This window comes from Alexandromys fortis, unplaced genomic scaffold (assembly GCF_014885135.2).
Source record: "Alexandromys fortis isolate MF-2015 unplaced genomic scaffold, M_Fortis_MF-2015_v1.1 scaffold_226, whole genome shotgun sequence".
Taxonomy (NCBI): Eukaryota; Metazoa; Chordata; class Mammalia; order Rodentia; family Cricetidae; genus Alexandromys; species Alexandromys fortis.
Window position 1 is genome coordinate 1,225,717 of NW_026068117.1, and position 15,323 is coordinate 1,241,039.

The window sequence follows — 15,323 nt, forward strand, 5'->3', positions numbered from 1 at the left end:
GACTGTGAATGACCATTTGAATGACTGTAGACCCTCCCCCGGAAGAGTCTAGGTCCAAGGAAAGACAAAAAAAGTGAACACAGCAGTTCTTAAATGAATAAGAGGTGCTATATGTTGAGGTTTTCTAGATTATCCTCAACCTTGAGAAGTAATATGGCTATCTGGTTTTTGTTGTTGTTGTTGGTGGTGGTGGTGGTGGTGGTGGTGTGTGTGTCTGTCTGTCTGTCTGTCTGTGTGTGTGTGTGTGTGTGATGGTTGGTTGGTTTCTCTTTATTTTTGCTGAGGAACTGTCTTAGACTTACTTCATTCTTACAAACTGAAAAATTACACTTAAAAGAAATCTCACACTAGCTAAGAATTAAGAATAATAGAGGCTTATTTATTTAGGAGTCGACTCCTAGATCATAATCCTCTGCTGGAACAGGGAACAACAACCAAATCCTGCAGCCAGAAAAAAGGCTGGACATGTGCTTCACATCACCATAAATAAGCGGGCATGCCCAAGTGGACAAGTAACTTAAAGGCTACTGGCAGTAGGAATTCCTACAGCGCCTCCCCCTTTTGTTTAAATAAGAGCACTCTAAGTCTAATACAAAATTATATACAATAAGAACAAATATGTCAAGCAAGAAACATGTGATAAATGTTTCAATAATTATCCTATCCTAATTAGTTTGTGTCTTGTATAATAAATAACTTGACCAAGTCATGGGAGGAAAGTAGCTACAACTATCTAGTCTTCAACCCCATTGAAGATCCAAGTAGGGAAATAACACTACTTGTGGAATGGACGCTTAAAAGAAATCTCACACTTGCTCAGAATTGAGAAATAGATGGTTATTTATTTAGGGGTAAACTCACAAATCAGAATCCTCTGCTGGAATGGAGATCAGAATTTAAATCTGCAATTGGAAGAGAGAGAGAGAGAGAGAGAGAGAGAGAGAGAGAGAGAGAGAGAGAGAGAGACCAGAAAAGAGGCTGGATGTATGCTTTACATCAGCATATATAGTATAAGGGGCCATGCCCCAGTAGGCAGGTAACCACAAGCTGCAAGACTTCCTACAGAAATTACTTGAGTAAGCAAGAAGTGTAATCAAGCAACTTCCAAAATGTGCAACAAATGACAGAGACAACTGGCTACCTGGGCAATCACCCAAAGTCTCATTTTCAATGTTAGAGCAACCAAATTTGGCTAAGGCCTAGAGTAACTGGCAGATCATTTTCCGAGGCAAGACAATTTTCAAAACCATCTTACCCTGTCCTGGCAAGATTTGGCAGTCTTTTTTCTTGTTTCCTGCTTGTCCTGTCTGCACAGCGTGCATTTTGTCAGTGGTCAATGCATGGGCAGTTCCTTGCCCAAAGGCCAGTTTTGCCAAGAAGAAAACAAGCACCAAGTAGAGTGTCGTTGGTGCTCAACATTGTCTCGAGAATAGATCAGTGCTCCCAGGAAAAATCATGTCTCACTTCAACAGAACCCTAAGTTATTTAAATGCCATATTCTACAGCTCTTGAAGTGGTTAAGATTATCTATCTATGAAGAATATAATTTCTATATGTCTAAAGAACCTGATTAGTCTAACTATAAGTATGACAAACATTAATGACTATAATTATAAATCTATAATTCTTAATACTTATATAACTGAAAGAATAAGACTTAATATTAGAATATTAAACAACCAACAACTGTGCAACAAATAAGCACAATGACCTCAAAGTGTAAACAATGTAAAAGAATCTTGATCATAGGTAGAAATGTACATTGCAATATGATAAATATATCCTAAAATTGTATTAATATACAAAAATGTTTTAAGCAGAGGTAGAAGCATGAATGCATACAAATATGACAAAATAACTTTGCCTAGATATGCAAATATTGTAGATGAAAATAGGAACATATTTAATAGAATTTAAGTTTGTATCAATATACAAGAATCTATGCCAATGTAAATTGCCTATAAATAATATCTCACAAGTATTCACTCCATTACTCACTATTATTAGTAGTGTGAGTAAGCTCACACTTATCTATTATCCCATTCAATTTCCCCTTTTTTCCCAAAGATATCCCTGAGCCTTAAAAATTCTCCCCCCCAACCCTCAAACCTATACTTAATTATAATCAACCCCTAAATCATGTCCCTAACCCTGAGGACAAACTTTGTTGGGAGAGGGGACATCGGCTTCTAGAATTAATTTGAGCTATCATGTGGAGCAATGTTCTTTCCATGGGATCCTGTGAAAGTAAAATAATGTTTAAGTTCCCAGATTACAAGTATAATTTTATTTTGTGTTTTTGTATAGTGTGCATGTGTATGCATATTTGTATATGTTTGGGTGAACGTGTATACATATGTCTGAGCATGTATTGCTCTTCATGGTTTCTCACTACCATCTTTTAAGTATTGGAAATATAGGAAGCTATCATCTTTGTCTAGGTTTCACGTGATTTTTGAGGCTCCAAACTCATGTTCTGTTGCCTCTGTGACAAGAATTTTACCCACTGAGACATGTCTTCAAAGTATACAATATTTTTCCTTCCTCTTCCATTTTCCTTTTATTGAAAATAGATTACTACTGTCTCATAAAATATATTATAATTACAGTTTCCCCCTCTACTCCTACCAGTTCCCCCCTACCTCTTCTCCCATCTGGAGCCACTCTATCTCTGCCTCTCCTTAGAAAGGAACAGGCTTCTAAGAGATTAAAAACAAAACATAACAAAATAAAGTGTAATAAGATAAAACAAAAAGTTATCACATTAAGCTTGGACAAAGCAAACCAACAGAAGGGAAAGAGTCCCAAGAGCAGTAATAATAATCAGAGATCCACTTGTTCACACTCTCAGGAGACCCATAAAATTACTAAGGTGAGGTTATAATATATACACAGAGAACTTGATATAAACTCATTTATGGATTGTCCTTGTTTTTGTAGTCTCTGTGAGTTTATATGAGTATGAGCCTTATCTATTTGATTTAGAGGGCCTTGTTCTTCTGGTATCCTTTATCACATCTAGCTCTTACACTTTTTCTACCTTCCCTTGCATAGTTTTTCCAGAACTTTGAGGGGGAGGGATTTGATAGGGATAGCCCATTAGCTCCAGCCTCTTACTGGCTAACTCTCACATCTTGATAAACCCATTTTTTCTGATCTATGTTAGCCATGTGGCTCAGGACCTTTTTTTTTTAGTGGGACAGATCACATCCTGCTGCTTCGGTGGTCTGGGCAGGAGTGGGAGGAATCAGCTTCCTCCTTCCCAGAATTTTCCTGTTCTCATTGCATAATTTTTTACTTCCTGTCTGGTTTTCCCACATATACTTCCTGACTGGCCAATCAGCATTTATTTAAAACATGGTTGAGAGAATACAGACAATTCTCCCGCACCAGTCACATACTTGAGAGTATATAGGCAGAACTAATGGTATTCAATATACTTTTTTTTTTAATTTGGAGTACACAAAGTTGTATCATATAGAATAGGAAGTGAATATGAGGGAATTGGGCTGAATATGATAAAAAATATAATGTATGATATTCTGGCTGAGTCATCTCTATTTATTTTTTAAAGTCTGTTTCTACTTTCCCTGGATCCCGAAGTCTCCAGAATATTTCCACATTTGTAGTGATCTAACAACAAAGTGGTTGTTTACTATGATAGAGTGGAAACACTAAAGACTGATATGAAACATGGTTTATGTAATCTCCATGTTGTCATTCTCAGTGATGACTTTATTTATTTATTTTTTTTTACTCAATGATATATACAATTGCTGAATTAACTTCCATATTGTGAATTTGCTTCTCATTGCGGGAATCCTGACATAACTTATAACTCTAATATATATGTTAAGATAATAGCTTGTGAATGCTTTATTCTCCTCTAGTTTCCTTTCTATTTTATTAACTGTAATCAAATGCTTGTTTGAAGGAAATCCTTACAAAATATATAACATGCAAAGCAATATTGTTGTTTTCAAATTAGGAGTACCTGTTAGAATTTAGAGATTAAATATGACCATGGTAAACTACGTTACTCAGTTATTGTTTATCTAGGAGCCAGCTTTTCCCTGATCAACAGGGAAGCCTATCTTAGAAGGAACACGATTACAGCTAAGCAAGGTCTACACTCACCTAGAGATGACCTACTTTGAAAGGCTGATTGATAATAATTTTTAGGCCTTATCAGACAAAAGATTTCTAGAGGCTGTGTTCAGGATAATTGGCAGAGCCTCCTGAGAAGCATCATATCTTAGAACTTACCAAAATATTTGAAAGCGCTCTTCGTTACACTGTATATATTTTTAAAGGGAAAAATCTGGAAGCAATCCACCACCTGGTAAATGTGATTAAGAAAGTAAGTTGGGTCCAATGCAGTTTGTGAATGCAAGTAGAATGCAAAGGTTAGCTTTTGGTGGGTTTTGCTGTCCTTAGCACAGATTAACTTGCAGTGGCTTCTGCTTTTCCCTTAAAATGACAACTGTAATTATGCCGGATTTTAATTATGACGTTTATATTTTGAAAGTGAATCTGTCAGTGCCTATTTAAAACCTATCCTCAGTGTTTTGTTCAGTTTTTTGTGATATACTGCAACATGACCTTTATTTATTACTGACAATCATGTCTTCAGCTTTGGGGTACTTCACCTTCAAAAGGTAAAATCTATTGATGCCATTATGCCAGACATTCACTTCTGCTTAGTTCCATTTAGAAAAACAGAAAATACAAGCAAACACTTTAACTCCATCTATTGAGACTTTTAAAATTCTCTGTATGTTCATAGTCTAAAATCTTTTAATGAGAACATGATAAAATGCCTTTCAATGACATTACTACTTGATACATAAAGAACTTTGACTTCCTATTATGAAATTGTTAAGTCTATAACACAACCAAAATCATGAGTTCCTAAGTAAATTTATCTTACTTCTCTCTCTTGCTATTTATATTCAGTCAATTGACTACTCCTGACCATTTGTACCTCTGAAATCTTTGACAAACATTACATCTCTACTGTGTCTGCTGAATTCAGACCTTATACATATTACTTCTCTGGTTAAAACCTTCTTCTAATTTATACTTGGACCCAAAATTCTGTATAGTACATTAAGGGGAAAACTATTAAACTGGCTCTACCACTCTCTAGTTGAAATGCTTCAAGGTACACCATTGCTCTTACAAGGAATCTAAACACTTTTAAACATTTTTTACCTTTTTCCTTTTATATCTTGTTATTTTTTTTTGCCTTAAATTTTAGAGACAACACAAATTCATTAGTAGTTCTTATAAAACATGCAGTATCATACTTATATGACTTTTTTTCTTCATGTCTGTATCTGTATTTGTCTGCTTGTTCTTAGTGTGGTCAACTTGCTAAAGTTCCACATATATCTCCAGTATCTCCTTTTCATGAAATATTACCAGAACCATCATTGCAAATTCTCATTACTGCAGCCCTGTTTTAGATTACTAAGATATATAATCTTCAACAAGACTGTGAACTCAAATGAACCTGGTTCTCCATACATGAATACATAAGGAAATAACTGAGTTGTGAGTATTTAACAGCCAAAAATAATCTAGAGACAAGAATTATCAGCTCAGTAAAGAAGTTGAATTGATCATTTCTGACAAAATTATTGATGTCTTTTTTTAAATCCTAACACTTACATTTTGTTTAGTTTAAACACAGTGCCTTATACATGCTCACCACGCACCCTACCACTGAACTATATCACTTTTATAAAGTTTTTTTTTTAATTGGTGAGATCTAGCTAAGTAATGTGGGCTGACCGTAAATTCATTGTATACCTCAGGCTAGCCTTCATCACCTGATTCTCTTGTCTTCACCTCTTGTGTCTGTGGATTATAGACATGTTCCACCACACCTGACACTTAAATATTCATATTAGGATGCAATATGTGTGAGTTCTATGATTAGATTTTTTTTTAAATTCAACCTTTAAGCTTGTTACCATGGAAATATTTGAGCTCTTACATATGTAGGAATAGTGACTTAATTAAAATACTTTTTCTAATCTCATTTGAATATATTGACATTTTCCAGTGTATATAGTTTTGTTCATGAATTGATGCTTCAGTATGAACTCTCTAGAAAGCAATTTCCCAATTTCATCACGCTCTTCATCTAAATTCCCTCAAATTTAAGGGTGGTAGAAGAAAGAAATAAGGATACAGTTTTCTTCTTTTATTTTCCCACACAATTTTCTAGCTTCATAAACTCTCATTGATTGTAAAGAAGTATTACCACGGAGAAATATGGAAAGAGGCTGTTGTCATGGAATCTTCACATTGAAAGTTCAACTTTTTAAACAAGACTTGATAGAAGGATGTTTTATTCTAGAATAAAGAAAAACAGATTTAATACTGTTCTCTACAATTACCTCATAGTAATTTTTAAAAACTAAGAAGAAAAAAATAGAAAATTTGCCTTCTTCTTACATAATCAAAAGTATATAGAAATATGTTTTTTTTTCCGTGATTTTTCCAAGTAAGCAGAACTTATACACTGAAATAAGGAAAACCTGAAGGAACTGAATGAATCAATAATAATTTTAGTCAGCAAGAGTACAATTTTCGGTGATCACATATCCTTTTAAAATTTGAGATGTCTTTAAAGTACAATGCTATAAACTACTTTGTGGTATAATCAAAATGGCTTTTAAGAAGATACTGCTGTGTGTTGGAGTAAAATGTCATCATGCCTCTAAATTATTTTGTACTAATTAATGGAAAACAATGAACACATGGGATGAGAAAGAAAAAAGTTGTAAAAATAATGAAAAATATTAGAAATATTGAAAAAGAAAGCAATTTCATAATTTAAATATTTGTTCAAATATTTTGAGTAGACCTTATTGTAATTGATAATTTGTCATATTTTATCTCAGAAGTTACTGATGACTCAGGCATATGGACAGTGTTCGTGTATCAGTAATGTTGGAATCTACTATTTTGTATGTGTATCAGGGAGGGGATATTAAAAGATGCTGTTACCAGATATGTGGGAATATGCCTGCTGTTCTAAGATTCAGCAGCTGAGTTAAGTACATAGCAGTTTAGACATATAGAAAGTCCCAGGTCATTATTGCCATGCAATAATAGTTTGTCTGAACTTTGGAAAATGGTCCCTTTGGAAAATATATAAAGAAAAACCGTAACCCTTAGCTTCTTTATTTTCCACCATGGTTTCTTATTTATATATTTTCCTCAATACTCACAGACATCAGAGCAGTAACTGTTTACCCTTGAGTTTGAGTGTGAAACTGCTATCAGAGCACAACTCAATTTTATTTCTTTCTATATATTTTAACTATGACATATTCATTTCTGAAGTTATCAGCATGTGTCTAAAGAGTGAAAGAACTACACTGTAATTTTCACAAATTTTTTTATCATAAATGATAAAATTATAGAGAATTATGAAATGTAAAAAGCGATTGTAATAGTAAAGTGAAATACTAATTATATATATATATATATATATATAGTTCTGCTTGGGCTTCCATAACAAAATATAATAGATGGAGTGGCTTATATAATATTAGCTTATTTCTCCCAGTACTGGTAGCTGGGAATTCCAATATTAAGGTATCAAGCAGTTCAGTTTTAGTGATGGCTCTCTTTACAAGTGGCTACCTTCATTCTGTGTACTTACACAATGATCTTTTTTTGAGCCCCAATGGAAGAAAAAAACAAACTTTCATGTCTCTACATCTAAGGACAATAATCCTATCAGAAGGAGCCACGGCCATCTGACCTCATCTAATTCCAAATACCCATACCTGGTTCCTTCTCCAAACACCAGCGTATTATACTGTTACTGCTTCAATTTGTGCTGGGGAGGGGGCTGCACAAATATTCAGTTCATAGCAAAAGAAAATTTTAGTTGACAGAGTATTGATTGTCATTGTCCAAATCAACGAAATTGAACTTCCAAGCAATGGATCCCATTATTTCTCTATCCCCAGAACAGAGATGCAAACAGTACTGGGAATGTATAGTCTGGCTTAACTGAATGTGACAAACCATAGAGTTTCTGCATTAGTAGAACTTGATGGTAATACAACTGCCCCAGGGATTGCCAACAGTCTTTCTGAATTTCTTGGGGGAAAGATTGATTAGAAGATGTCTCACCTGAAGGACTGCTAAAAAATTTACCAAGCTGCTGGGTACCATTCACTTCCGGAGTCAGGTGCTGGGGAGCCATATTTGCTGAAAAAAACCTGCCAAGTAAGCATACTAGAACAGCAACGTCTCTCTGGCCCCCTCTACTGACAAAGCTTCAATTCTACAGAATAAAAGAAAAATATTTTAAAGGCCCAGAATTATTTTTACAGAGCAGCACAAATGGTATATTTAAACCCGAGCAACAATAAATAAATAATGAACTTAGTGATACCAACTAAAACTAAACATTGGAAGGAGCAAGTAAACAATGCATTGTTTGCCAGCAGAGTAAACTACTTTTAACAGACAATTCTCAGTATTATTCATCACTGTATGTATTCTATGTCTAGTATAAGTCTGACTCAGTTCATAGACTCTGTAAACAGGTACATAAATGAATGAATGAAAAAGTATGTTGCTAATTCTTTTCTCCAATGATTTTATTCTCTCTCCTCTTTATTATTGCAGCTGATGGATGCACTGATTGGTCTGTCGATATCAAGAAATACCAAGTTTTGGTGGGAGAGCCTGTTAGAATCAAGTGTGCACTCTTTTATGGTTATATCAGAACAAACTACTCCCTTGCCCAAAGCGCTGGACTCAGCTTAATGTGGTATAAAAGCTCTGGTCCTGGAGATTTTGAAGAGCCCATTGCCTTTGATGGAAGTAGAATGAGCAAAGAAGAAGACTCCATTTGGTTCAGACCAACATTACTACAGGACAGTGGGCTTTATGCCTGTGTCATCAGGTACCTTTTAATGAAATTATTATTGACTCAATGAAACTACCTAGTGTTTTCTAATACTTAACGTTTCCTACTGTCACTTTCAACTGTACATATTGTCTCAATATTTGCATGTGTTGCCATGTACTAAAATGTAGAATCTAAATCATAAAAAGATGGGATTGGAATTTATATTGAGACATTATTTCAAGCTTATGGAGAAAAGAGATACCATCTGGGTATCTACTTCTGTTGCCAGAAATTACTAAACACTATGAAATAAAATTTATAGAGGAAGTAAAATGTTGCAAATAAAATGTAAGCAAAGTCTTACAGAAGAGACACATAGTTTATTGCTAAATGGGCAGTAACATTTTGTTATTGCCCTTCACAGACAGACAGAGCAGAGACTCCTCTGGTTTATGCACATATGCAAAGATGATATAGGTAATAGTGATGTGTTTTATATGTGTGTGTGTGTGTGTGTATGTGTGGTGCCTGTGTACACACAGAAAGAAGGGTAATGTTGACCTATTAGGGAATATAATGATTTTGTTATAGAACCTTTTGTTAATGACAACTACTAGTCAAAACAAAATCTGAGTCTTCATGAGCAAGGATCAAAGTTAGTAACAAGTATTTGCTATTATCCATAAAGAAATTAATTGCATATTTATAAATATTTTCAGCATAAAATAAAAGATATGCATTTTACTTAATGTATTAAAACAGTATCCATTTAACACATTAACAGTTAAAAATCCCAGTTTAAGCATGTTTAGCCTTTCATGGGCTGTGAATAGTACCTTCCATAAATGATAGTGAATGCCGTTACCAAGCTGATTATAAGGAAGGAAGGTGTGTTTAGTTATAGTTATTGATGTTTCTGAATTTCAATGTTTTGCTATATAATAAAAGTTTAAAGTAGTTGACTGTGAACTGTGAAAATGTCTTAAAAATTTTTTAATATTTATTGTAATTATAATTCATCTTCTACTTCTGAAATTCTGATTAACAGCAAACATTCCTGTGTCCTGTACTGTGGCTTATGCTAGAGCATCACCACAGGCGTGTTGGCATGTTAAAATACCTCAAAATCACTTAAGACTTGAACATAAAAGAACCTTCCAAAAAAATGTATTAGAAGTTAAAGAAATATACATGTTGTGAGTGTGAGTAGTGATGAATAACTGCCATATTAGTATAGGACCACCTGCACATGTTGAACCATCATTTAATTTCATATTTTCTATCTGGCATGGAAAATGTCAGGGGACTATAAAAAACACATAAATGCAGGGTCATCATTCATCTGAAATTTGTCATGTTCAATTGTATTGAAGCACTCATTTTCTTCATTTGTTGTTGATGGCAAAATAATGTGTCACATTAGTAATCTGAATTTCAAAAGCACTGACCTGCAATTCTTTTATATGTTTAAATATAACCTCTGATCCATTCCTTTCACAACTTTCAACAAAATGACCCCTGCATTTAGAGTTGCAAGGATGAATGAAAAGTTGACAATTTTCCAAAATGATGCCTTTTGCCATCTGTTCATATGTCTACATTTTAATGGAAGGTGAAATTGAAAGGCAAAAGGCTTAAAGTTTAATGTGTGTCAAGCTGCATTCTAGAGGAAGTGACAAACTGAGGAAATAGTAACTTTTGCCACTGAAATTCAAGCATGCCATTGATTTGCAGCTCATGATGGTGTGGCTTCCTTTTCCAATTTGGAGAAAGGTTCTCAAAACCTTTATAAAAAAGAAAAGCATTTAAAGCAACATGACTTGCTGTTGACAGGTACAAGCCTAAAATTGTTGAGTCTCTGTAATTTTGGCACATCGTTAGCTATTAGACAGGTCACAAACTGTCATGATTACTTTCCAAATAATTCACTAGCAAAGAATTTTAGAAGTTTCAAAGCATGAGCTTAAGTGTATGGTATTAACTTACCAGTGACATAGTTTAACAGGCCTTATGTACATTTAATTCACATATATACCTAAATATATGCAGTGGAGTATTTTAAGTCAAGAAATATCTATGTTTACTATTACTATAATGAACTAAAGTTTCCTTATCCTTTTAAAAGAACAACATCACAGAGTTGCTTGAATCATATAAAATATTTTCATTAATTTTTTCCTTATTTTTTATTTTAATGTTTTATAAAATGAATTAAAGACAGTAATGGTTTGTTTCTATCATTACTAGCTATAGAAATAAGCATACTTTATAAAAGAATACAGATTTTCATGAATTCTTGACCTCCTAATTTTAACTCATCACTTTATTAAGCACAATTGGAAGTTTCCTATATAGAGCTGGCCAGTGCCCCACATAGTGGCATATTGTTTGATCTATGATTTTTTATTCAAAAAGTAATTCTGAATTAATTACAAAATTGTAATTGGCAAGGAGAAATAATATTCAGAGATATCGTGAAGGATTTCCCAAGGTTCAATGTTGAGATTTTTCAAAGATCTGGTTCAATATCATAATGAGGATAATGTCATGAGGGTAGTCAAGATATAGAATAACACTACCAGTGCAAAGATCTGTCCTATTCTTTCATAATAATGTTCTTTCTACGTAATATTACACTCAAAATGGAAGCCATCATATAGTATATAATCATTTGGAATTGGATTTTTCACACAGGATAACTCCTTTGAATTCCATCCAAACAGTTGCATTTCTTTTTATTCCTGAATAGTGTTCATTGGTTTATTTAGTTCACTGAATGGCATCTGGTCTATTTCTGATGTGAATCAGGTAAAGCTAAAGTTATTCCCCTCAGCAGTAACCCACTCCTACAATCTCAGCACAGTAGGGCTTGTTTATTTAGTGATCAGCCTGGATTTCATAAGGAAATCGTATCTCAAAATGGCAAGCAAACTAAGACAGAACAAACAAAAATATCTATAAGTTTTAAAAAAGGAAAATTTGTTCTACTTCTTATGGCATAAATATACAAGAGTGTGTATAATAAGATTGTTATGCCATCAATTTAAAAAGAATTCTGTCAAACTAGTTGTTTTAAATACTTTTCAATTGCTGTGAGGAGACACCATGACCAACACAACATAAAAAGGGAAGCATTTAACTGGGGACTTGCTTACAGTTTCTGAAGTTTTGTCCATGATCATCATGGTAGAGAGTATGGCAGCAGACAGGCAGGCATGGTGCTGAAGCAGTAGCTAGCAGCTTACATTTTATCTGAAAGTTGAGCTTTTGAAACCTCAAGGCCACCCCCAGTGACATACCTTTCTCAACAAAGCCACACCTCCTACTCTTTCTCAAATAGTGCCTCTCTCTGATGACTAAGCATTTAAATAGGGTCCATTCTCATTCAAACCAGCACTAAGCATTTAAATAGGGTCCATTCTCATTCAAACCAGCACATTAGCTGACAGAGCAACTTTACTGTGCTCCTACTGGCAATGCAGGTGATAGAGTTCACCACTAATTATACCATTTTGTCATTAAAGCCATTCTGGTAGGTTTCTTGTGACATCTCATTATGATTTTAATTTTCATTTCTCTAATAGTTAATGACGGCTAACATCTTTATGTGCTAATTTACCATCTCTGTCTTCTTCAGTAAAATTTTTATTAATGCATTTGTCTATTATTTTATAATTGAATTGCCTGTCTTCTTTGCTGGGTTTTGAAAATTCTTTGCATGCCTAGATTCCAGTTCCTTTATGAATATGTGATTTGCAAATACTTTCTGCCACATCATGGCTTCATTGCTTATCATTTTAATTTCCTTTGCAGAACAATGTTTTCAGTCTTGATGATGCCTGTTACAAGGTTTTCTATGTATGGATAATACTGTTGTGTGAAGTGAAACTTTTGCTTCTCTGTGGGTTTTTTTTTTTTGATTTTTAAATGTGTAATCTTTCAAATTTTGAATGCCAAACATTCTAATGCTACATATATAATGCTTATGTCTTTGATTCATTGTCAGCCAATGTCTAAGATGTGAGCTTATACTATAATGGTTTTAGTGTGTAGATATATAATAGACCTAAATTTCTAATAGAGCAAGTCTTCCTACTTCTCTTCCAAAACCATTCTTTTAAAATATGCTGCAAAGTTATTACAATTATTTAGCTGTTGTGCAGTTTAGTATTGTCCATGAAAATTTTAACACATTTGTCTACAAAGATTAGCCCAATTATAATTTTATGGCAATTGTGTAAAATTTATTTGCCTGAAAATTTCAAGATGGAAATAGACCCATATCTATCACCATGCACAAAACTCAAGTCCAAATAGATCAAAGACCTCAACATTAAGCCAGCCACACTGAACCTTATGGAATAGAAAGTAGGAAGTATACTTGAACACATTGGAACAGGAAACTCCTTCCTAAATATAACCACAGCAGCACAGACAGTGAGAGAAACAATTAATAAATGGGATCTACTGAAACTGAAAAGCTTCTGTAAAGCAAAAAACAAGGTCAACAGGACAAAATGACAGCCTACAGAATGGGAAAAGATCTTCACTAACTCTACATCAGACAGAGGTCTGATCTCCAAAATATACCAAAAAAAGCACAAGAAACTGATCATCAAAAGAACAAATAATCCAATAAAAGATGGACTATAGACCTAAACAGAGAACTCTCAACAGAGGAGTCTAAAATGACTGAAAGACACTTAAGGAAATGCTCAACATTCTTAGTCATCAGAGTAATCAAAACAACTCTGAGATTCCATCTTATACCTCTTAGAATGGCCAAGATCAAAAAAAAAAATGATGACAATTTATGCTGGAGAGGTTGTGGGGTAAAGAGAACAGTTCTGCATTTCTGGTGGGAATGCAAGCTGGTATAGCTCCTTTGGATGTCAGTGTGGTGATTTCTCAGAAAATTAGGAAACAACCTTCCTCAAGACCCAGTAATACCACTTTTGGGTATATATCTAAAGGATGCTCAATCATGCCACAAGGACATATGCTCAACTATGTTCATAGCAAAATTGTTTGTCATAGCCAGAACCTGGAAACAACCTCCATGCCCCTCAGACCAAAGAATGGATAAGGGAAACATGGTACATTTACACAATGGAGTACTACACAGCAGAAAAAAATAACAACATCTTGCATTTTGCAGGCAAATGAATGGAGCTAGAAAACATCATTTTGAGTGAGGTAACTCAAAGATAATTATTTTAATGGCCAAATGTGAGTATAAGACAATCTGTAACATAACGAGTTAAAACAAAGCTTATTATACTTTAGCACTATATGCAATATAGACTTAACTCACATTGATTGAAGTTCTGCCATAGTTACTTGTGGCTGGGCCTCCTCCATATATAATTTTAATAACCTTTTTCTTTGTCTTCACATGACCTTTCCAATGAGACAACCACATTGTCCTCAATCAATAATGAGTGATAAGATATAAACTTTTATGACATGTTTCCTTACCTCACAGTTACATATACCTTGAACCAAGTCTAAAGCTAACTTGTGAACATCCTTCACAAGGGCTTACATTCAATGAGATCTGGAAAATTTTCAATGTCTACAAAATAGCATTGGACTAGAATCTACATTTAAGGTCTTCAAAAAACACTCATCCTGTTCCTTAGGTGATCTCCCAAGTCATATTATGACATCAGTCTCAGGTTAGAAACCTATGATCACATTTTCTATGTTAGTTGTAAATGTAAATAATTTTTCTATGGTTCATTCTAACACAATTGTTCAGGAATAGCTGCTCATAATTGTAAGTCCAAGTAAGAAGACATGTTATCTTTCATATTTTGGGCCTGCAAAGATGACACAACAGAGCATACATGAACAAAATTGGTCCATTTGAATTAAAGAGTTGTGATAGGAGTTACTGAATAGTCACATCCCAAAGCTACTGTATATTTCAATTGGTATATGTCACTGGTTCCTTAATTAGGGCTATTCTGATAAATAGAAGTAGTTCTCACCAACTCTTTTGATCTACTTCCTTGCTTTCCAGAAAAATGAAGGATGCACAGGATCATTTTCAATCTGAACTTCATCTTTTCTCAGATCATAATTTGTTATTACTTAAAATACTATGAGGCATCCATGTATTAAAAAAAACATTCCACTTTGATATTGAAGTCATAATTCATCAAAAATTTTTACACATCTTTGGTCCAGCTCCTTCAGTTTGACAGCTATCTTCTTTTGGTGATGTGCTATACTCCAAATATGTTACAACTGACATTCTTAGGATTCAAAATCCATTTGAAATGTCTTACAATAAAATATATGTATTACATATTTTTAAATGAAGTAATGAATGGGATTAAAGTTTCATAATATATCTTGAATAAAATATTACTTATACAATATTATGATTTTAATAATTACTTATGGAAAAAATAAAACCCAATCTTGGTAA

The 15,323-nt window shown here is 33.9% G+C and overlaps 1 protein-coding gene across 1 annotated transcript in view; it reads left to right on the forward strand.

Moving 5' to 3' along the window:
* Window positions 1-496: 496 nt before the first annotated feature.
* The window catches only part of Il1rapl1 (interleukin 1 receptor accessory protein like 1), a 625,637-nt gene continuing 610,810 nt past the window's right edge, over window positions 497-15,323 (forward strand). The window contains exons 1-2 of the mRNA XM_050124922.1: window positions 497-512; window positions 8,662-8,941. Of these exons, the coding sequence (XP_049980879.1) occupies window positions 497-512; window positions 8,662-8,941 (296 nt within the window). The remainder of the gene's footprint in view (window positions 513-8,661; window positions 8,942-15,323) is intronic.